General features: G+C 39.6%; 1 protein-coding gene across 2 annotated transcripts in view; it reads left to right on the top strand.

The window, feature by feature from the left end:
- Positions 1-23,925, top strand: part of asap1a (ArfGAP with SH3 domain, ankyrin repeat and PH domain 1a) — a 36,097-nt gene extending 12,172 nt beyond the window's left edge. Inside the window, exons 3-29 of one of the 2 annotated variants that reach the window (XM_079453178.1) lie at positions 1,996-2,068; positions 5,042-5,187; positions 5,999-6,073; positions 8,284-8,333; positions 8,508-8,637; positions 9,069-9,154; positions 9,284-9,359; positions 10,066-10,152; positions 11,528-11,628; positions 11,838-11,907; positions 14,026-14,113; positions 14,289-14,337; positions 14,593-14,756; positions 14,900-15,033; positions 15,530-15,621; positions 15,742-15,928; positions 16,159-16,244; positions 16,359-16,474; positions 17,521-17,588; positions 17,789-17,896; positions 18,082-18,307; positions 18,726-18,887; positions 19,509-19,581; positions 20,094-20,158; positions 20,260-20,822; positions 21,154-21,273; positions 22,117-23,925. In XM_079453178.1, coding sequence (XP_079309304.1) covers positions 1,996-2,068; positions 5,042-5,187; positions 5,999-6,073; positions 8,284-8,333; positions 8,508-8,637; positions 9,069-9,154; positions 9,284-9,359; positions 10,066-10,152; positions 11,528-11,628; positions 11,838-11,907; positions 14,026-14,113; positions 14,289-14,337; positions 14,593-14,756; positions 14,900-15,033; positions 15,530-15,621; positions 15,742-15,928; positions 16,159-16,244; positions 16,359-16,474; positions 17,521-17,588; positions 17,789-17,896; positions 18,082-18,307; positions 18,726-18,887; positions 19,509-19,581; positions 20,094-20,158; positions 20,260-20,822; positions 21,154-21,273; positions 22,117-22,191 — 3,270 coding nt within the window. In that variant the 3' untranslated portion in view covers positions 22,192-23,925. Of the gene's footprint in view, positions 1-1,995; positions 2,069-5,041; positions 5,188-5,998; positions 6,074-8,283; positions 8,334-8,507; positions 8,638-9,068; positions 9,155-9,283; positions 9,360-10,065; positions 10,153-11,527; positions 11,629-11,837; positions 11,908-14,025; positions 14,114-14,288; positions 14,338-14,592; positions 14,757-14,899; positions 15,034-15,529; positions 15,622-15,741; positions 15,929-16,158; positions 16,245-16,358; positions 16,475-17,520; positions 17,589-17,788; positions 17,897-18,081; positions 18,308-18,725; positions 18,888-19,508; positions 19,582-20,093; positions 20,159-20,259; positions 20,823-20,972; positions 21,024-21,153; positions 21,274-22,116 lie in introns of those variants that run through there. The other variant, XM_079453179.1, reaches the window with a different exon arrangement.
- The last annotated feature ends 77 nt before the right edge of the window (positions 23,926-24,002 follow it).

The raw sequence follows: 24,002 nt of genomic DNA, 5'->3' as shown, positions 1-24,002 counted from the left end.
TAAGTCGCTTTGTAGTTTGTATAAAAGCGTTTTACAAATGCATAAAAGTTTAATTAAGTTATTTTCATTTTTATTGAGCTGTTATTGTCTTTGATAATGGACAGTGAGCTGAAGATGACGTCCATTAAATATGACCATGAAACGTTCGTCTGTAGGACCGGAATAGTTTGAAATGACCAAGGACTAACAAACTCTGAAAGAGTCCGGTCCTGATGAGTCACTCTGCAGTAGACGGCCCAATTTTGGTGTGTCCACCTCCAAACACAGCCGTACAAAAAAGAAAGAGGGAAATTATTTATCTCATCGGTGCCACAGCTGTCCGTTATCCCTTGGTCTTCTCCGCCTTGTCCTGCCTCAGCATGTCTTGCGAGTAGGCACAAAATCTTGCGGAAAGTTGGAAACACAATTTAGCTGTAACCATATAACAGGACGTCAGTCTTGTATAGACTGGAATATAATGCGAGCCACATCCCTCAAAGGCCAGTGCTATTTATCAGCTGATGACCTGTTTCCTCTCAGGGCTTCCGTGGAAAGCATGTTTACATTCACATTTCTTTTTCCTTTTTTAAAATTAGAATGACGAATGTACATCCGATTACATTCTTGGACGGGTCCAAAATGGTGTCCACCAATTATGGTTTGCTTTCCTTCTTAGCGTTATTTTAATATTAAAACGTTTTGCTTTTGTTAACATAAAGTATGCAACTCTCAGTATGTAGTGGGTATAGATTGTAGTCAGATCTAGATCCTTGTCCTGTGATATTAGGACAAATGTTAGAAAGTGTTTTATCCTGAGGCAGCTGTCGTGAAAGTGGAAGGATTTGCTTTCAGATTGTAGTCTCACGCGCCATCTTCCTCATTCATGAACATTGAATGGCTTCTTTGAGGACACCAGCATTATATTGAATAGGTTTGTGGGTGTCTGTTTGAGAGCGTGTTCGTGATGATGGTTAGAACACACATCTATTACCTACCAACACGAAGCGCAAACATCCTTTACGAATAGCAAAGTCATGCTGTTTTCTGTTCTGCAAATATACTTTTGCTTAGAAAACAAATAAATGAGTAGACTACAAATTTGACAACACATTTGTTCAAGTTTTCCTCCGAGACAACTTGTTAATTGTTGACTCCGCTTGTCTTGATCCTGGTTAATTTCACAACGACCAAGCCCTACACGCATGTTTTGGTCTGTATTTGGTTTCTCTCTTTTAAAGCCAGAAACAAATACATATAAGGTCATCTGGCGTAATAGAGGAAATTATTTGTTTACACCCTTGTTTACTGTCATGCAACAAATTGTTTTTACGTTGAATCCATGAGCTTGTATCCTCGAGGGCGTGTCCTGTTTGCCACGTTCTCCCAGTGGATTCGATTTTTGTGACATTTTTAAACAATTGACAATTATATAAATAATGGTGATAAGGCTTCTGAAAGACTGATGTGCGGTTGCTAGGAAACGGCATGTCAAGGGTCCAGCGCTGCTATGTCAAGTAGTTACGCGTTGCTACACATTTCTTCCCTGTCTTGAGTTATTTCCAATTGAAAATGAAATTTGAGGCAAATGAAAGCATTTTTTCCTTTTTTATGTCCAACAGGCAAAAATGTAAACACTACAATGTTGTCACAAGCATACAAACGGCCTCGAAACCAACACATGTAAAAAATATTTAGTAAAATGATAGTATATTGTGTGTAAGAGGCTGGTCTGTTACACCAGTCTTAAAGAGAATATTTCAGTCAGTTTGTCGTTCTCTTGGCCTGACCGAGTGAAGAAAAAGGTCTCCAAGTCTCTGCGGTGTCTGTGTTGTCATGGTTACAGTGCGATTATGGATTTCCCAGAGTTTATTCCCCTAGAGGTGTGGAAAGCGACATCATTCTTGTGGAATTCAAAGATTGATGTAGTCAGTCATCATGAATCATACATGAATCACAAACTTATTTGAGCTTTTTTATATAATCACCCTTTTCTTCTCTTTCTGTGTGGTTTTCCAGGCTTTGGACCAAGACCGAACGGCGTTACAGAAAGTCAAGAAATCCGTCAAAGCTATCTACAACTCCGGTCAAGGTGAGTTTTGACACAGATTAAATGCCTTTTCGATAGAGAAAAAAGGATTCTTGGCTTAATAAATAACACCCGGCATGATTCTGAACCATCGATCAGAGAAGTCATTGTTACTATGGAAACAAGAATTGATGCAATCTCCACAGCCATCGGTTTCTCTCAAAATGTTGTAATGTTTTGCGTTTGATATACTGTACGAAAGATATTGGCTTTGAAGGTGCCTCTCATGGTGTCTTCTGACATTTTGCTCGTGTCATTGTAATCTTTGTTAGACGTTGACATTTTGCACTGAATCCTTGAATAGACACTGTTAGCCTTCTTTCGTTTCCTCTATTTGATTTCATTCAAGCAAGCTTACATGCCCTCTGGGGCAAATGAGCATCCAAGGTCAGAAAATGCACCACTCTTATCCTTAATAATCCCCCAGACCATGTACTTACATTGTGTCGGTGGTTTTTGGTTTCCCTTTGCCGCCAAAGACTGGCTGCTGTTGGATGAGAGCTTTATAGCATCTAGACCTGATCACAGATAGACAGTGGTTTGAAGGATAGCTTCTAAGGTTTCAGAGAGGCAGTATAATATTATGTCTAATGCTCGACGACAAATTCAGGATAGGTTTGGCCATAGCTAGGGAAATAATTAAAACTAAGGTTTGTTGAGAACTGTTTTGGCTAAAAATAAACAAATTCGCAATATTGTGCTCCACAGGTAAGCTTATAATAAGGATTAAAAACTTGACCTGTCTGGTAGGCTCTTGCTGAATATGTCAGTTTGACATGATCAAATTTCGACACATGTTAAGTCCGTAAAACAACCTGCAAATTTATGTTTTAAACAGAGATGGCGATAGTGAGGCACAAGTTACACATTGTAGCTTTAATGTGCACAAAGTCCAATATCATTCGCAGGCTAATGTAGTTTAACATTCCACGTTTCTTGCAAGCAAATTCATTACGATGACATCAAATAAAATTCATTCATTACCTCGTTCATGATGGGCGATCTCCATATGCCTCTGGATGGTGAAAACGACATGTCCCATAATTCCACTCTCCTTCATTACGTCATTTAGCTTCGCCTTTTGTTGTTTTTCCAAACTTGCACCATCTAGCGGTCCAAATGTGCATATTGTGGCTTTAATCTAACAAGAGGAGATTAAATGCAAATATGCAAATATTGCTGTAGACCATTGATATCATTGTTTTCTGGCTCAGGGTCAGTGCAGGAGTTATTAACTTAATGCCGATATAGAATATTGATATGACGTGATTGTGTAACCACAGGTGGTGGTTTTAAGTGATGTCGTTTCCGGGACCTCTTGCAAGCTGCAATGCTCCATCTGGCTGACCTCTGTGTGACCTCAGTATTCCTTAGAGAGCACTCGTTCTCTGTTTCTTCAGCAATGCAGAGACCTCTCCGTCGTGAGTCAGCAAACAGCAGTAGAAACGTCACCTGCTCTGAATGGCAATGAAGGCTGAATGTGGCTGCGTATGAGTCCTGCTGTTGGGGGAAGTGTGTCGCTGCAGGGAGGATGTAAAGCAGTTTGCTGCTGTGCTATCGACTCTCTGCTGTGTGCCTCGCAGGTGACCAAAGTGTCATGATCCTGCTTAATCACACATGACTGTGTAGTTAGCACTTGAATCAGCTCCAGATTATTCATTCCACAGCTCCTGACACACATCACAAGCCTTTTGATCCCAGTTGAATTATTTTGTGGATTTAGCTTACAGTCCTCTTTGCATCCGTTTGCCTTATTTGTATTTGACAGGGTTCTCTGCATGGTCAAATGTACAATAAAAGTAAAGGCAATTTAAAATAATAGGAGAATAATAACAGAAAAGATGCTCTGTATTTTTTCAGATCTCAAATACTGCAAGGAAAACTGTATTAACTTTTTTAACGCAAAAAATGGACTTGTGTTCTTGTGGAGACCGGCGTTTCGAGGCAACCTCGAAGAACAAATTCGGATAGAAGCACTGCAGTGACTTCTGGGACTTCAAGCGGGTTCGGTACGCGCAAGTCTGCATTCGATTCATCCTTGGTATCAAGAACACATCCGGGTACTTTCATGCCTTTTCTGTACTTGTTTTCTTGAGTATTGGAACCAGACTTTGACGGTTGATGATGATGTAGAGCGAGAACACGAGGATGCAAGGTTGCTGAAGAACGCATATTGGGAACCAGCTTTTGTTTAAGTTACTTTCTTACATTTGAAAGGAGAACATTTTGCAAGCAGATCTTTAAGGGGCGTTTTGTGTTCCAGGGTCACACATCTGAATCTAGTCAGAAAAGGTTTCAGGAAAATTCATGTAAATGAATTGGAAACGAACAGAATGTTAGGAATCCTAGCTAGCTAGCTAGCGTGACATGGTACCTTTCTGGCAGTGGGTGACACACAGTCATATCCTGAATGATCAGCTCTAACATGCTGTCGAGTTCAGAAAGACACAGTAAACTCTCCCAGCTGGTTGTTTAGTGAAGGTGACGACACACTGTGTCAGGGCACCGGATCTCGAACACGACAAACGACCTTATAATGACTCCGTTGTGGGCCGAGGGTCTCTGGGTCAGAGGTGCAGGGAGAGCCGTATTCATCCCAGAGGCCATTGATACTGCAGTGTTCAAATGAGCTGACGATTAGTTCACAGACTGTTCATTCATCATTTTAATATTCAAACAACTTTTCATGCCCCGGATGCAGCATGAGACTTTACAATTTGTGAAAAGACCCTGCAGGTCTTGCCGTCGCTGTCTCAGTGGGATTGAAACTCAAGCTCTTTTGTGTATTGGAAAAGCCGTTACTGGTTTATTTAGCATCCTGTGGATGGGGATTCACAAAGGATGCTGTCCTAATTGAGGAATGAGGAGGGAATACAGGAGGCAGGGTGGTATTTAAGCACAGATGCATTACTATGAATTTGGTTCATGATTTCGCCCTTCGTTTGTGTTTTATTATAAGTTTCTTCCGTCCCACAGAGCATGTGCAGAATGAAGAGAATTACGTTCAGGCGTTGGACAAGTTTGGCAGCAACTTTATCAGCCGAGATAACTCTGATCTGGGAACAGCCTTCATCAAGTTCTCAGGCCTCATCAAAGAACTGGCCGCTCTGCTCAAGAACCTGGTGAGGAATAACAGACTATAACAACATTCCTCTTTACGCCACAGATCGGTTTTCTTTTAAGTCTGTTGCAGTTTTATTTTTAACATTTAAGAAACGAATTGTTTAAAGCTGCAATCTGTAACCTGTGGTTAAGAAATCCTTAGCTTTATCCCTTGACTTTAATAAAGATATCCTAATGAAGATTTGTAAGTTGAGCTGATTCGTGGTTTAACATCATTTTATTGTAATCCGAGTAAAAGAACATAAAGTAACCTGCCGTTTGATGTTTTAAACAGAGATGGCGACAGAGAGGCAAAAGAGCTTAAAATAAAAACTCTGACATCATTTATTCGACCTTATTCAATGACTCTTTCTTCTGTGGAACTCAAAAGAAGATATTTTAAGAACGGTCTTAGTAGTTTTATGTCCATACAATGAGAAGTCAACTGGGGTCAGTGTTTTCTGGAAGTCAATTGGGGTCAGGATAGCAACAGTCTTCAAAATATCTTCTTTTGTGTTTACAGAGGAAAGTCATAAGGGTTTGGAATGACATGAGCGCGAGTAAGCGATGAAATCATATGTATATGAATAGTATCTGTGGCTGTCAGTTTGTAAACATGTTCATTTGAATATATTTACACTGGAAATTTACCAGACAAGCGGGCGGCACAGTAAAATAACTTACAGTAATAATAAACACATGCTATGAATAAACATGAAGTGAATGTTTGTGTAAGTCCGGTGGTTGGATTAGAGATGTTTTTATTATAGATGTGATTATTAGTTGAGTGTCCAGCTGTGTGTGAGTGTTTCTCCTGTCTCTTCTCTTCAGCTTCAGAGCCTCAGTCACAATGTCATCTTCACCCTGGACTCTCTGCTGAAAGGAGATCTGAAAGGAGTGAAGGGGGTAAGATTTAAGACCCTGCCGTCGGACAGAACCAATTGGAAAGGCCCCTCTCTGAAGTGCACTCAGATTTACGCCCTCATACTTGCCTTATACGACTCTCTTTGGATCCAAAAACATACACCGTAAATCTGGCCGGAGTTAAATTGCCGGAGTCTTTCGCGCAGACGACCTTTATGAAATGCGGAAGGACAGACCACTGTTAGCGCTACATAACAGTGTGGGAGTGTTTCTAAATGTTTACCGGCTGACTGCGGTAAAGGGCTCAGGCGTCAGACGGGCCGCTCCGGTCAGCCTGCTGTTGATCTCAAACACGTATTACTTAAAGTGTAGGGCTTGTTTATGAAAGGGCCGTCTGATTGTTTTCACATCGGCGTGACCCGGGCTAAGAGCCTTTGCAGCATCAGCTACATTTCTGAGTGGAAGTGATGAGGCTTCACTTTTTTGTTCAGTAGACTGAAAATGCATAACAACCGGCCCCCACTCGATCGCTCTTATCTGTAAAACACAGTGCATCTCTCTCTGTCTTTCATTTATTCTTACTCAGCAGAAATGTAACATTCTCTGATGCCTTTATTGACAGCGGTGAAGGCAGCTGAAGGGAATAAGTGACGTCCCTGGAGGACATTATCAGTTCTCTCTAAAATCTTTCCTGAGCAGGAACAAATGCTTCATAAAGCATTAACAAGTACTTTATGTGTAACCAGGACTCCTAATTGTTTGAGGAAATGAAGACAAAACAAGTTGGGTTTCTTATTTAGTTACGTCAGCATTACAGAGATACACGGGATTGTTTAGACAAAAACTGTGCAAGCATGTTTGCAATGTAGGAACATAGTTTTGAATTATTTTTATTGATAGTGTGACATATCGCTGTGTCCGATATATTGGTTGAATATTTGGAATTTTATTGGCATCTGTAATTCTTTCTGTTCACCCACTTTTGCACTAGCATTATAAAAGGCCACTCGGATGTAAAGCTTTTGACTGTGGTCATAGCAAAATAACAATTCTGTCTTCATTTACTGACCTTCGAGTCATTCCAAATGTTCTGATGAACACAGAGAAAGATATTTGGAAGAACGCTTATAACCAGACAGATTTTGACACCCACTGTTAACTACCATAGTAGGAAAAACAGCAAACAGTTCTGGGGCACTTTTGACTACCATTGTGTCGGCAATAGTGCTTTTTTAGTATCGGTATCAACAGCAGCCATTAAAAAAAACTCTACTATTATTAAGACTTTTGTTCAGTCACATCAAAATGTCTTGTTTGTATGTATATCCGTGTTATTCCATTGTTTTGATGAGATTCATATTATTTAAAAATGTGGAAAAATATGAATACACTACCGGTCAAAAGTTTTCGAACACTTAAACGTTTCTTATTGTCTTAAAAAGTCTTCGTCCGAAGGTGTATGCTTAAATGTATGAAATTAGTTTTATAGACTAAATAAATAATTGTGCAAATAAAAACGTTTTATAAACTAATATAATTTCTTCAAATAAAAATGGGTTTGAAATGCATGACTTTGACTAAAGCCAAAGAGCTCAGAACTGATGGGAACTCCCTTAACATTGTTAAAAAACATCTTGGGATAAAACCCCAAGAAATGTCAAGAGTACCTTTCCCATTTAAGATGCTAAAATTTAAAGTTTTATTTTGATGTTTAGATTTTGTAGTTGAAACATAATCCTCATAGTTGCTTTTGTGTCATTCCACGGTTTACTGTTCTAAAATGTGAAAAAACATGAATAAGTGAGTGGGTAAGTGTTCAAAAACCTTTGACCGGTAGTGTGAGAAAAGGCTGTTGCTTGTTGGAGTAATGACTGGTTTATCAAATTAAAGCCATGTAGTGTGACACAAAAACATAAAAGGGCTCAGGATAAGATCTGGCGAGCTGCTGATACACTTTGGTGAAGTAACACGTGAATAACATTATTACATTCAGAGAATAGGTTGCTGAGACTGACAAAACCTGATAAAGCTCTTGCATTACCAAAAGTCTATATTAGTCACACTACTGCACGTTTGCGGTCTGTGTTTCAGGGTAATGTTCAGATAATACGCTATCTGCTGAAATTTAGATTGCTTTGTGGTGCTTTATATCGCGTAATAATGTGTTTAGTTTAACAGCTGTGAAAAACGTCTATAACTCTGCACAGTAAACCTAATTGCTTCCCGCACTATTTCATTTCCCCGCAACACAGGATCTTAAAAAGCCATTTGACAAGGCCTGGAAAGACTACGAGACCAAATTGTAAGTATCTTTATGGAGTAACTGGGTTTATATTCTCAGCTCTGTTTATTTAAATGGTTGTTAAATGTTATGCGGTGATGTACGGCAGTTTTATGGCAACACAATGTATCAATACAATGGTTATCGCAAGATTAACCAAACACGGTTTGTGATGGATTTCTGCGTTTACTGTAGCACAAAGATCGAAAAGGAAAAAAGGGAACACGCCAAGCAGCACGGTATGATCCGCACGGAGATCACCGGCGCAGAGATCGCAGAGGAGATGGAGAAAGAACGACGCATCTTTCAACTGCAGATGTGTGAGGTGTGTGTGTGTGGGTACCTAGTGGGAATCCAACTTTCTTCGTGTAGTTTTGTTCAGAGAAAAGTTAGCTTGTGATCGTTCAGCAAGTTTGGGTCGTCTTTTGTTTTACTCTCATCATGACGGCTGTGCTCACTTTAGACGTTTTGGAGAGCCAAGAGCTCTTTTGAGATGCATTCATATGTGTCACACGACAATGCAGCATAGACACTAGACATTAACATTTATATCCATCTGGTGCAGTTCTTGAATCTGAATAATTTTATTTTGGTAAAGGGATAGTTCAGCCAAAGATAAAACTGTTTTACACTCTCTTGTCATTTCCAACACGTATGACTTTCTCCACAGAACACAAAAAATGTATTTTAAAGGATGTTGGGTATTTCGGTTTGCACACGTCTTATGCGTATTGTATTGCTCACTGTTTTCAACAGTACCTGATCAAAGTGAACGAGATTAAAACCAAGAAAGGAGTCGATCTCCTCCAGAATCTCATCAAGTATTATCATGCACAGTGCAAGTAAGTTTCCCAGAATTCAAGCTTTTAGATTGGTACCAATGCATCTTTGATAAGCACGGTGTGGAATTGCTGTAATATAAAAAATGTTTGAAAAATCAATTGGCTTTAACAGTTGATGTCTATTCACAGTTTTTTCCAGGACGGCTTGAAAACGGCTGATAAATTGAAGCAGTACATCGAGAAGTTAGCAGCGGATCTTTATAATGTAAGTTAGCCATCCTTCATATCTTCAGTTAAGCTCAGAACTGTTTTTAGTTCTGGGCAATTCCACTTTTATGGATGTAACATTTTGTGTCAAAACCTGAAATATGAATTCTCAGAGAATGTATTTGTTACCAATATATTAAATCCTCGGTTTATATTTTACTATGAGTCCAGATATAAAAAATATCAGTCTATGGACAATTTTCCTATTTTAAAAGATTTGTTATGGATGTGACCAAGATGGATGCATGTTTTTGAGAGACAACATACTTTGGAGAAGATCTGTGACTTAAAATGTGCAAACCAGAAGCAATAATACCCACAAATGAAGAAGGGATGTCTCTGACCACAAAAAGTTACTATATTTGAATTTTCATGCCCATTTATGTGGAATATAGAGCGTTATGAATTCGACAATTCACTGACCTGACTATAGAAAACTATGCTTTAAAATCTTCACAAATATTGACATCTGACCTATCTGTACGGTGAAATCCTTTGGTATTAGATAACCTATGAAAGGATTGTGTGAATAATATTATATTTAGGAACATAAACATTTTTGATGTACTGAAATAAACCGTTCTTTCCAAAAAGTCATAAATGTCTGTGTCTCGTCCGGCGAGTTTTCAGTGTTATGAAAACCTCTTGAAATGCAGCGTTTGTTATGTGGCCGTATATAATAACACGTTATTCTGTGTTGTCAGATAAAACAGACCCAGGATGAGGAGAAAAAACAGCTCACTGCTCTCAGAGATCTCATCAAGTCTTCTTTACAGCTGGACCAGAAAGAGGTAGATACACTATGACCTCTGTCTTTAATCCACAATGGCATGTAAAGATCCTTTTGAAACACCAGCTTGCTTTTGCCGATTTTACACAACATTGGTGTATTATTAAAAGTGTAAGAATTAATAGAAGCCACAGTAAAGAAACACGACACAGGAAAACACAGGATTACTTTTACCCCTAGTGAGAATGAGTCCTTTTCCAATGCGTGTCATGCCATTATGAGCCTCCGAGTTTTTCAGTGGTTTTACGCGAGCATACAAGTTCTCATGAAAGAGAGGAAATGTGGACATTGGGGTCGGACAGTGACAACAGAAGCGCTTCTGTAGAGTACAGCGTTTGATCTTGAATGTGTTTTGTTTGGAATCGATGTCCATTTGAACTGGACGCTCTGCTCCAGAACGAATCACAATGCTCTGTGTTTGTATTATCCTCGGATGATTGTGACGTTGCGTTCGCTGGTATTTTTATTCTGTGCATTGCATTAATAATCAGACGTCTGCATTTCTAACTCCTTCTCCTCTTTTTCTTTCACTGCCTTCCAAATGAAGTCTAGGAGAGTAAGTCCATCAAAGAGATGTGTGATTTTGCCAGGAAGCTTGTTTTACCATCCTTTATCATAATGGGTGGGTCCAAACATCTGAGACCACTAGTGAAAATGCATCTTTGTTATAACAAATTATCAGTCATTTTAGGGGGATAGTTCACCCCAAAATTCAAATTCGGTGATCATTTACGCATCCTCATGTTGTTGCAAACCTGTAATAATGTACAAAGGAAGATATTTGGAAGAATGTCAGTAACCAAACAGATCTCATCCCCCGTTGACTCCCATAGTATTTACTTTCCCAGCTATGGCAGTAAATGGGGGACGAGATCTGTTTGGTGACCGACGTTCTTCCGAATATCTTCCTCGGTGGTTCGCACAACAAAGACATTTATACAGGTTTGCAACAACCTGGGGGATAAGAAACGATGACAGAATTTTCATTTTGGGTGAACTGTTCTTTTAAGAATTGATATAAAAAGTTCAGGATATAGTAATTGTTCTCACTTTGGCTAAAATGACAGATTTAAGTTGGCGCACGCTCGTGCAGAACCGATGCTCTGTGTTATTGCAGAACGCTTTGAGAACGTTCCAAGTATGCAAATAACAATGTATTACAATGGGAAGCGTGGAAGCACAGTCTTGGTCTCCAATTGACTGAAATTTCCTGTAATTCTTCAGAAAGCTTTAGTTTAGTGGTCTCAGATGTTGGACACCGCTGTAGATGTTTTATTCATTGAAATCGGTTACAACAGTGTTTATATCTGTTCAGTACAGTGTGTGAAACGTGGCAGTGAATGAGATTATGTGTGTGCGTGTGCGATGATGTGCAGGATTCTCAGAGCAAGCAGAGTGGCTACAGTATGCACCAGCTGCAGGGCAATAAAGAGTTTGGCAGTGAGAAGAAAGGCTACCTCTTCAAGAAGAGTGATGGGTGGGTTTGCACACCAATCCAAGTGGAATGCAGTCAAATGTATTTTTTGAGACATCCTGTATAGTGTGCCACTTAATTGCCTTTTAACAGTGCCTAATGGAACTGGCAGCACTTTAGCCGAGTACATAAACATTAAATAAGACGCTGTAACTACAAGTTTCCTTCTCCAATTATCTTTGAGATGATACGAAAGATATTTTCTCGTATAGGATCCGTAAGGTGTGGCAGAGGAGGAAGTGTTCAGTGAAGAATGGCAACCTTACTATCTCTCATGCCACAGTGAGTATTACACTATTACCCAGAATTCTGTATATAGGCACAACCAAGTTTTCCTTGTAATGTCGTGGTACATTGAGCTGTGGCGCTCAACTGAATAGCTAGATGGGTCTTGTATCATTATGTTTCGGTAGTTCTATTGGTAGAGGATCACATTAGCAATGCAAAGTTTGCGGGTTGCCTTTCTAGGGAACACACATCATGAATGAACGTATTTAGTTTGAAGTCGCTTTGGATAAAAATGCACAAATTTGTATGGGAATCTTTTTGCGTGATATTGTTTGGCTTACTATACAATATCCCACTTATGACGTGGCTGTGCGCCAAATAAAAAATTAAGTTGACATCAAATATCGAGTTAACCAATTTACGGTTTAGCAGTCAGTATATGAAGAAAATGGAGAACACTCCGGCTGTCAAACGATTAATCGCATCCAGAATAAAGGTTTGTGTTTACATAATATATGTCTTTGTGTGCATATTCATTTTGCATTTATAAACACATTCATGTGTACATATTTAGTAAATATATACATGTACTTCCTTATATTTACCAAGATATACGAAATAATGTTTATAATTATTTTATTTTGTAATATATGCATGTGAGTGTATGTTTTTATTCTTACAACATGAATACGCACAGTACACAGACATATATAATATAAACACAACATTTTTATTCTGGATGCGATTATTCGTTTGACAGCCCTAAAGAACACAGCAACCAATCGGAAGCAAGTATTCAGGAGAGTCGCGTAATGGGTTTAATAAAGGTTCTTAGTTACTTGGTGATGAGTCTCAAAAAACGTATTACTTATATATTCATAAAAAGATCTGTTTGATTGTTTAATAAAAGATGCGTTTTCAGACTGTTTATATAAACACAGCGAAGCACCACCGCTGCCCAAATTTGTATTAAATTTAAAACCTGTCCCACTTCAGCACTCAAAAATCTGGGGTGTGTGAGTTAGCGCTGCCCTGTTACCATAGAAACACGCACCCGGTGCGATGTGACTCATACACTAATGATATTAGCGAAGGAGAACCAGCATGCTCCGGCCCCAGGTGGTCTATGAGTTTTCTGGTGTTATGTGTTGCTCGGCAGACACTGTCAGGAGCTATTGCATTTCACACTCAATATTCCTGATAGTGTTTTAATGTAATGCCCTTTTCTGCCATTAGCTCTGTCTATATAAATGCAATCCATTCTGAAACAAACAAGTTCTGGACGAGTTAACCTCTATTATCTTATTCACTAAAGTGGTCTAATATAAATGACAGACTCTGTCAGATGTAGCGATGAAACGATTCACCTTGCGCCGCTTGAAAATCGATTTTAATATGTGATGTACTATTGCGCTTTGTATGACATATCGCTTATTGTTCCCCGAACTAGTCGCTTTGGGTGAAAGCGTCTGCTAAATGACTAAATGTAAAATGTAAATGTGATGATTCAAGTCGGTTGAGATGTTAAATGAACCGCAATACATGTTTTGAACAACAGGGGCCGCTGTGTTTACTGTAAACTAGATCAAAGTGGATAAAAAATAAACTAAGTTAGTAAAACCACAGCCAAAGTCTTAGTTTGTTTGTATTAAAGAGACTTGTATTATTAGTTTTTTATTTGATTTGGGATTTATTTTAAAGGGGTCATATGGCACGAATACGTGTTTTTCTGTGTCTTTGGTGTGTTATAAGTTGCCCATGCAAGTATTAAAGTAGCAAAAATTGAAGTGTCGGAACAAATTCTATCTAAAAGCGAATGCTCACTCGGACCTGCCTGAAACGCGTCGTGTAACCACACTCCCACAAATCCGTTCGTGGTATGATTTAACTAAGACGCCAAAATGTTAACGCACCTAAGGTGGGCGTACCTGTCAGTACTATTACTTTGCAACCTGATGTTCGAAATATGGTAAGACGCGTTACGGCATTGGAGAAATAATAAAAGGGTAGTTGTTCATTTAAAAAAAAAAAAACGGGTATCGTATGGTGAGATAAGTATCGTGGATTGCATTACGTGCCGAGTTAATGGTTACATCCCTAGTCAGATGTGATGTGTCTGTTGAATTCCGGGTCACTTACTCACTCTGTAAACTGTCCATTTTCCTTGTCCAGTCCAACAGGCAGCCGGTGAGACTGAATCTGCTGACCTGCCAGGTTAAACCCAGCGGAGAGGATAAGAAGTGCTTTGACCTGATCTCCCGTGAGTGGCCATGCGGCAACAATTTCTCCCTGACACACTTCAGAGTACTTTCATCCGTGCCAAGTGCTAGCTAGACTAACTCCATTACACAGGCAGAGAGCACTGAAAGCAGTGTACAGTGACTGATAACATAATGCACTTCTTCCATAATAACACCATCTCTTTCTCTCTTCAGATAATAGAACTTATCATTTCCAGGCAGAGGATGAACAGGAGTTTGTGATGTAAGTGTGAATCTTAATGCTTTTCGATATAAAGTGCATACTAGGGTCACACGACAAGCATGACATAGACCCTGAAACCTATGAGAAGTTAATGGACAAATCAAAATCATCACAATATTCAACTTAATTTAATACTTGTGTTTAAACATTTGTCTTTGCGTGTCAGCAATGTTTTTTCACATAACATTGCATGTCATCCATCTGTATTGGCGTGCAAGACATTAATGCACATATACTTGCACGTGGGATGTGCAGATGGATCTCAGTGTTGACTAACAGTAAGGAGGAGGCTCTCAACATGGCCTTCCGTGGAGAACAGAGCGCTGGGGATGACAGTCTGGAAGACCTGACCAAAGCCATCATCGAAGATGTGCTACGCATGCCTGGAAATGAAGTCTGCTGTGACTGTGGAGCACCAGGTGAGCTCAAGATATGTATTTGGTCTGTGCAGAAAAGTGTCCAAATGTAGATTCATGCTCCACCTTGTGGCTTTGAAGTGAATTGCAGGTCACAAAAATCAACAGCTATAACAAAAGTTCAAATTTTTCCCATTCCACTAAAGAGCCCAAATGGTTATCCACTAACCTCGGCATCCTGACTTGCATCGAGTGTTCAGGGATCCACAGGGAAATGGGAGTCCATATTTCACGGATCCAGTCCATGGAGCTCGACAAACTCGGCACCTCTGAACTCTTGGTAATTCCTGTTTAGTATATCAAGTGTGTTGTCCTTTTATATGTCATGTGTTGGAATTGGCCAATAGTCTGAGACCACATTGAAAATCTGGCTTTATTATTACCACCTTAGAAAATATATAAATAATGATAATAATGAAGACAATTAATGTAAAATCGCTTTTAAACCGAAAGAGATGTTTTATTCATTTATGCGAAATCATTTATTAAGGTCATATTTTCTTGTTTCATTATCAACATATGCTGGCATTTCTAGTATGACCACAATTGTTTTCTTCCTAAAAATTATATTTTATATTATGGATCACATATTTTTACCTTTATAATTGTAATTAATTTAAGTTACTCGGAGTTAAATGTTGTGAGAAATAAAATCTCCCCAGTATTTTCCCCAGTGGTCTTAGACCTGAATTTATGCAAGTGGTGTCACTTCACAGCAGTTAATACAGAGATACTAATTCATAGTTTTGCTATGGGTGTGTTACATCTCTCCACAGCTTGCTAAAAATGTGGGTAACAGCAGTTTTAACGAAATCTTGGAAGGCAACCTACCAAGTCCATCCCCCAAACCAACACCATCAAGTGACATGTAAGTGTGTGCGACTTCTGTCATTACAATGTCCCATATTTTCTATACACAAAAACTGTTTTTCAGAAAAAAACTTGCTGTGTGATTTGAAGTGAAGTTTTAAGACAAACTTTTTAACAGGACCGAAAGGAAGGAATACATACACGCCAAGTACGTGGAGCACAGATTTGCTCGGCGGACAGCAACCACAGCCACAGCCAGACAGGGTGATCTGTACGAGGCCGTGAGGACCCGAGACCTGATGGCCCTTATTCAGCTCTATGCAGATGGAGTGGAGCTTATGGACCCGTTTCCAGAAGCAGGACCGGTATTTAACTCTGAGTACTCAATACATTTTTCCTGTCAGGCAGTCATGGAATAGCTGTTTATTTGGTGATAATGGGACTTGGTGTGTGATCAAAATCATATTAATACAAAATGGCAAATTATGAAATGTAATGTATATGAGAAGGTTTTACAGCATATTTAAGTCAATGGTATTATTTCTGAGCGATGTTATTTCAAGCAATCCTTGTTACTGACCCCCACCGCCAACAGGACCCGGGAGAGACCTCGCTGCATTTTGCCGTACGGACCGCAGACCAGACCTCACTGCATCTGGTGGACTTCCTCGTCCAAAACAGGTACCAGACAGAATAATGTGAAGTGTGCAGTGGATTGACTCATAAAGGAAGGATAAAGAGATAATAATGTGGCTCTCTCTCTGTGTGTGTGTGTGTGTGTGTGTGTGCGCACAGTGGGACTCCAGACAGACAGACAGAGAGTGGAAATGCTGCTTTGCATTACTGCTGCACATATGAGAAGCCAGAGTGTCTCAAACTGCTGCTCAGGGGAAAGCCATCTATTGATCTAGGTAAGTACAAACATCTTTAGCCTGACCTGGACAATGTACATTAGGTTCATTGTTAACTAACACACATGCAATGCATTTAATACGTTGAACACACCTTAAAAACTTAATATGATCTAAGTGTACTTGACTGTTATTTTGAAACACCATATCAAACAACAAACTTAACACGCATACAAACTTAATGTGTGAAAATGGAGCATGAAGTGTATTTTAGTGCACAATTTTATTTGTTACCTGGGATCATTTATACAAACTAATCGGTAAGACTTTACAATAAGGTTGTATTTATTAACATTTAGTTCATGAATTTGCTAACATGAAGTATGAACAATACTTCTACAGCATTTATTAATCCTACTTCATGTTAGTTTCAGCTTTTGCTAATACATTTTTTCAATCAAACGCCGTATCTGTTAACACTTGTTAACCATGAACTAACATGAATAACTGTGTTCACCTTAACTAACATTACCAAGGATTAATAAAGGCTGAAAATCTAAATTTTTCCACGTTAAGCTAATGTTAACTAACGATTTATAAAACAACCTTATTGTAAAGTGTCACCAACTTATCTCCATAAAGCATCTTTACAAACGCTTAGATATTGCCGAAAAGTGAACCGGTACGAAATATTCTGTAATCTCTGGCATTTAATGCATAGTTTCTGACTATATTTTGAAATAAGGCTGCAAAAGTACTGTCAATTTATGTATTCAGACTATGTAAGCACTAAAATAACTTGCAGAGGTTATGGGACCGTCTGCAACAGTTGACACCGGTACGCTGTAAATGAAGGCCTGTAAAAACATATGGCCTATTCAGATCTGAAGGTGAACTGCCAAGCTTCTGAATGCTTGGAAGCTTGTTTTTCAAAACGTTTCATTCCTCAGATTCTTCTCTTCGGCACTTAAATATCTCACAGGTTTGAAGCTCAATTTAAATCTGCACATTCATATGTAATTCATGCATATTGCAATGTTCATAAGTGATGAAAATCTGAATTATTCACATGCTTTAGTGAACACTGTTGTGTTGTCGGTTTTCAGTCAATCAGAATGGAGAGACGGCGTTGGACATCGCCAGACGATTGAGGAATACACAGTGTGAAGAGCTAGTGAGTGTGAAGCTTTGTATTTCAGATTTCTAATAAGATCAAATAATACAAAGGTCTTTATTGATGATATTGTTCATCATTTCCCCCACAAAAATTGCTGTATGGTCCGATGTAATTGTTTAAAACAAGACGTTTTGCGATGTGAGAAGAGAAGACGCATCATGTGCATTATGTTCATGGATTTGTGATTGAATGTGCAGCTGGCGGAGGCAGCGGCTGGCAGGTTTAATCCTCACGTCCACGTGGAATGCGAGTGGAACCTGCGGCTGGAGGAAATCGACGAGAGTGACGACGACCTGGATGACAAGGTTGGTGTGACCTGCGTGAGTGGCATCTAGCTAGTCCTGAGGTCATTTATTAAAGGTATAAACTCGTGAACGTGTTCCACGTTGACAACCAGAACATGCCAAAAAGTGGCCAATAGTTTTAGTTTTCATGGATCAAGTCTTCTGAAATGTGTTTCTTTTGTAAACAACTTGTGTTTTTCTCTCAGCCCAGTCCTGTAAAGAAGGAGCGTTCTCCTCGTCCTCAGAGCTTCTGTCATTCCTCGAGCGTGTCTCCTCAGGAGAAACTGTCTTTGCCGGGGTACTTAGGACACAGGGACAAACAGAGACTCTCCTACGGAGCGTTTGCCAACCCTGTCTACAGCACATCCACCGAAACACCAGCTTCTCCCATATCGGAGGGTCCTACAATAGCCAGCAAGCCCACGACAAAAGGTACGACGCCTATGAGATCATAGCGCATGGACCACTGTTACACTACAGAGCATGCGGAAAGATCTTAGATTGACAGTATGCATGTACCTAACGTATTTTCTTAAACTCTAATTGTGGGGGAGGTTATTTATACAGAGGACAGAAGCTAGATGGTGGAAATACACTCACATCAAGATCACGGTTTGCATGAACCCATCTGGAATGTGTAACTCCGCAACGCTGTATGGTTTCGTCTTGATATTCATCTCCAGCACCGGCCTGCATTGAGTGTTACTGTATTATTTTCTTGTTTTTGGGGGGGTATTAAATGTACCATACACTCCACATACAGTGATGATAGTGTAGCTTTTCCCCATAGTGCTCGACCCTCACTTCCTGCCTCTCGACCAATAACAATGTCAGCTCGTCTCTCTTTTAGCTTCGGCCTCTGGACCGCCCACCTCCCTGCCACTGGCGTCTCAATCAAGTGTAGGAGGGAGCTCAACTCTGTCTAAGAAGAGAGCTCCTCCTCCTCCTCCCGGACACAAGCGCGCCCTCTCTGACCCCCCCAGTCCCGTGCTGCAGGGCTCCCAAAGCAAAGGTGCGTCCAGGTGGCAACGCCTCAATTTTTTGATTACAGAAACTATATTTTTATTATAAAGCGATGCCGACACCTCAGCTTGACGAAAAGAGGAAATGGTGCAATTTTGCTGTCGCTTTTAGGATGGTTTAACTTCAGAAGTTTCTTTCCTCACCCCCCAATGAGAGTTAAAGTGGTTCACCTTGAGCTTTTTTTTATTAGCTTTATGGCTGCTTTCTTTTTGTTTTGTCATTCTTGTCATTAAGGAATTACAATAGTTGGTTTGTTCTCATTTGTTCATGTTGTGTTTTTTTCAGTGACCTATATTGATTTTAGCATTAAACCGTTATTTTATTCTACACTTATGGACAGGTACTTTTTACATACTGCCATTATGTTGTTTAAACGTGAAGTGTAAGGTTTGTGCAGTCTGCAGTGCTTGCCTAACCATGCAAAATAAAGTCATCGATTTATTCTAAAGGTTTTCCTGCTAAAATAAAAACTCTAAAATATATTGGTGACATCAATAAAGGTCACAGGGATGCTTGAACAAAAGATGCTGTGCTGTCATGCTGTCCATATTCCAACATATGGAAGATCTGTAGTATCACTTTGAACCTCTTTATATTTTGAACCTCACAGGAAGTGAAACCACACACGCTTCTGCAAACCGGACGTCTCCTGCCAATAAGTTTGAGGGAATTCAGCAGCAGAGGTGCACAACCACACTGACTTTCAGCCAAATAGATACAAAATTCACTTTTTTAAGAGGATAGTTCATCCGAAAACAAACATTCTCTCATCATTTACTCAACCTGTATACATTTTATTGTTCCTCTGAACACAAAAGAAGATATTTGGAAGAATGTTTGTAACCGAACAGTTCTGGGGCACCATTGACATTCCGAGTAGAAAACGAAACTACAATTTTTGGGTGAACTGTCCCGTTAAGTCTACACTCTTAATAAATAAAGATGCTTAAAAGTGTTCTTCACAATTTTGCTATAGAAGTACCATGTTACGTTCCCCAAAGAACCGTTCAGTCAAGGTTAATTGAAGAACCATTTTTACGTTATGTTTTACGTCACATTTCTAACATTAAATGCATCTCCTGTGTGACTTGCACACTATAACCACTTTGATATCTCTGCATGTATAAAAGATATTAGTTTGTTTTTATTAGTCATTGATACATTGACATAAACCGGTGGAACAATTTTATTTTAGCACTACGTCTGTGAACACAAAAGCAGCATTTGGCCCACGAGTTCTTCCCAAACTACCTCAAAAAGGTAACTAATAAGGAAGTATTTACATATTTTATCTTTTTTTTAAATCTATGTTATATACTCTGTGTTATGTTAACCTGTACACGATGTTCATCCTCTTTCAGTGTCGCTACGAAAGATTGACACAATCCACCTCCCTTCAGTGGACAAGACCAGTCCAGGAGCGGATGTGCTGCAGAAACCCTCACAGGCCCAGGACGCGCCACCCGTCAGAGCTTCAGATACAATAACCAGACCCACTGAGCCCCCTCCTAAAATCCCGCAACCCTCCGAGCGCACGGTGCAAGTCGAGGTGCCGCAGAAACCACCCGTCTCGGACCTCCCACCTAAACCGCAGTTGTCGGATCTTCCCCCGAAACCACAACTGTCGGATTTACCACCAAAACCTCAGCTTGCTGATCTACCCCCGAAACCCCAGCTAAAGGATCTTCCACCTAAGCCGCAGCTCTCTGATCTCCCAGCCAAACCTGCGATGACTTCTGCGGCCGAGCCCGCACAGAGGCAACCGACGCAGGAGGAAACGAGTCCCAAACCCCAGCTGACAGACGGGCAGTCATCCGGCCAACAGGAGGAACTGTCACCTAGACAAGCTATTGAGGATACGAACGGTGCACCTGCAGGAGCTGTGGAGATGCCAGTCCCTATGCCACGGAAAATAAACACAGTGGTGAGTGAGAGGTGTTTCTGAATATTTAGAATGCCATGACATTTTATGTTGTAGGCTCCCTGCTGAAAAAAAAACGATATAAACCATCATATTGTTTTATTAAAACTATTACAAAATTCCTTTTTGTTGTGTTTTTGGGCATTATTTCAGTAGGACTTATCTCCCAGATAACATCCCACCAATAGAATCCATCCCACACCAGTAGATACCATTATATTTTCCCTTAAAACCATTACATCCATTACATTTTATATAGTGTGTTTGGCATGTTTCTATTGGGTTGTTTTTGGAATAGTTTAACATGTTCAACACCAGTAATCTTTCTTTACAGGCAAAGAAAGTCAAGCGCGTGAAAACCATCTACGATTGTCAAGCGGATAATGATGATGAGTTGACCTTTGCGGAGGGAGAGGTTATCATTGTTACAGGAGAAGAGGACCAGGAGTGGTGGGTAAGTAAATCCGTCATGTCTTGGAATTGAACATTTTCTCAACAGTTACTCGTCCTTGTTTTACTCCATAAAAGTAGTCAATATGACATACAGTATATTTAGTTCACACTTCCGTACATTAATATCTGAACTGTTTCATTAAATCTATTTCAAACACCGAGTTACTCTATACATATTTCATATTTAAATGTTTTTAATAAAGGTTTTCGTTTGCTTATTGGAAAAAAGTAAAAATTAAATTACTTTGTTTCTATGCACCCTCATAATAGGATTTAGGCAATACTGAGATTACATTTGACCTCATATAAACACAATCATTCGATCTAAATAATGCGATTCAGCTCATTAAAACACAACGTACACAAGCGCAACTAAGGCATTTTCATCATATGTCTATATTTATCACAGCGCCAAATCACTGTGAAACACATCTGGAGGAAGGCGTTTAGCATTTGACGGGAATATATTAAAACGATAGCCAGTAACGCACTGTACCCAAGAGCATCTGTGTATTATTGCGAATAATCTGAATCATTCAAACGGCATGTAAACGTGAGAGAGAGGTTGGCTGGTGTCATGTAAGCATGTAACTGCCATTAAATCCTTACTCGGATTATTGGAAATGATCACATTACGGGGCACATGTAAACGTAGTCAATGTAAAAGACTGACAGCATGACAACAAGACATGTGGAAAACATGATAAAAGTCAAGGTTATTTTTCCTAAATAGGTGTAGGAATATTACTGTTGTGGAAGCGCCGTGGCTCAAATGCCAGAAACTTCTGTGAATGCTGGGGAAAGTTAATGTTAAATTCTAACATTTCTTTTTGCTGTTTTACAGATCGGGCACATAGAGGGGCAACCCGACAGGAAAGGGGTCTTCCCAATGTCCTTTGTCCACATTTTGTCGGATTGACAGCATAGGATCAGCAGGTGTAAGGCTTTGCAACTAGCTCAAGCTCGGCTCTCTCTCTGGCCTCACACTGAACTGTGGGCACTGCCTCTGTACATAGCTGCTGAGTCCAAACAATCTCCAGACCAACAAAACATGAAGTATCAAACCCATGCTCCCTTAATCCACGAGGGTGAAATGTGTAAACTATGTGTTGTTCATAAACTGTGTTATCCTGCCTACCAGTATTATCGTAGCCATGGCAACCGAGCATGCCAAACTGGGTTTTCAGTAGCTATTCTTGGAATCTAGCACTTAACATGTATGCTGTAACGTTGTGTATGTGTACACATATAGAATTCTATGTATGTCCATTTTAAGTGTGTCTTTGTACAGACATACGCACAGATGTAAGTGTATATTTATGTACGTATGTATAATGTACAAGTGTGCAAATGTATGTTAACCCTGCTTGCTTATGGAGCCAGAGTGATGGAGCTCTAGACATTTTAGTGTACTGTTTTAAAAAAGAATCATCTCTTTGGAAGGAGCAAAAGATGAGAGGAAGAATACAATGATGTTGAAATTCCCAGCATAGTGGCATGCTGATCAGGGATTAAAACCAAACGTAAAGGTTTTCAGCATCTCATCTCGTATACATACACAATCAAAATATGCATTCGGTAGATTTGAATTACAGGCCTGACGGAACCAAGCCATCCTTATTCTGAAGGCCTTATTTTAGGAAAAGTGCTTGTTACCTCTTTACACTTGTAGTCTCTTAATGCCGGTGTGCTCATATCCATGGGACTGATGTACCTCTCCAACTGTTGACTAATGCCAAATCTGACTAAACTGATGCCTCCGCTTACGGGAAAGTGTCCTTGTCAATCTTCTTTTACGACATCATACAACACGGTCTCTGGTTATTCTACATAAATCATTAAGCTCACATGTGACTCTTCATACATGGATCTGATTGGTCAAAAGTTGTTGGCTTTGTACAAAACACAATGCGTTTAAGATTGGTTAGGATGAGATTGTTTTGTGACTGTGGAATGTGATTTCTTGTGGTTTTGTTTTAGGTCATTTCTATTTGAATTAAACTTCAAGGGAACTCAGCAGTGAGTGACTGACTCAGTACGACTCGGAATGAACTAACCCTGCCACTTACTTTCTCTTCACCCTATCAGGGAGACCAGCATTCACTTGGTTTTTAACTATTATTGTATTAACAAAAGAAATATATGTATTAATGAATGCCACCTGTACTATATTTGATGATGATGGTATTTGACATTTATAGGGCTCAAGTGTTTTCGCATGGAGAGGGATGGACCGTTTCCCTTCAAGTGTTTGTTTTCCCCTTTGTTTTAGATCATTAATTGATAACAACTAAGGGATACGTAGACGTATTTAGCACAAAGAACTCCATAAACATGCTTAAAGCAACTTCAAGATTGTGAACCTACTGTGGGACCAAATGTCTCGGTCCAGATCGATGTTCAATCCAGCACGAGTCCAGTGGGATTCTGCTTTTGCGAGCATTGTAACATATCAGTCGATGCTTGGAAACCGTAAAAAGGCCAACATGACTTTTAAATAGACTGGATTCTGTCCTAATGTGACATTTAGGATGCATTTTGCCACTCGTATTGTTTATTTCTGGTCTGTGTTTTGCTCCACTGTAAGTTGAGTCGGAAAGAAATCACACTATCAAGGTTAAAATGTTCGAAATAAAGACTTTACGTTCAAGCGAGTAGTCTCCTTGTTATTTTGTCATGCTTGAATAAAATCTCCAATGTTCTTATGTTTCATCTCCACTGACAATGAGC

This window comes from Barbatula barbatula (assembly GCF_947034865.1).
Source record: "Barbatula barbatula genome assembly, chromosome: 3".
NCBI lineage: Eukaryota > Metazoa > Chordata > Actinopteri > Cypriniformes > Nemacheilidae > Barbatula > Barbatula barbatula.
This window is presented reverse-complemented; position numbering and strand designations above follow the sequence as displayed.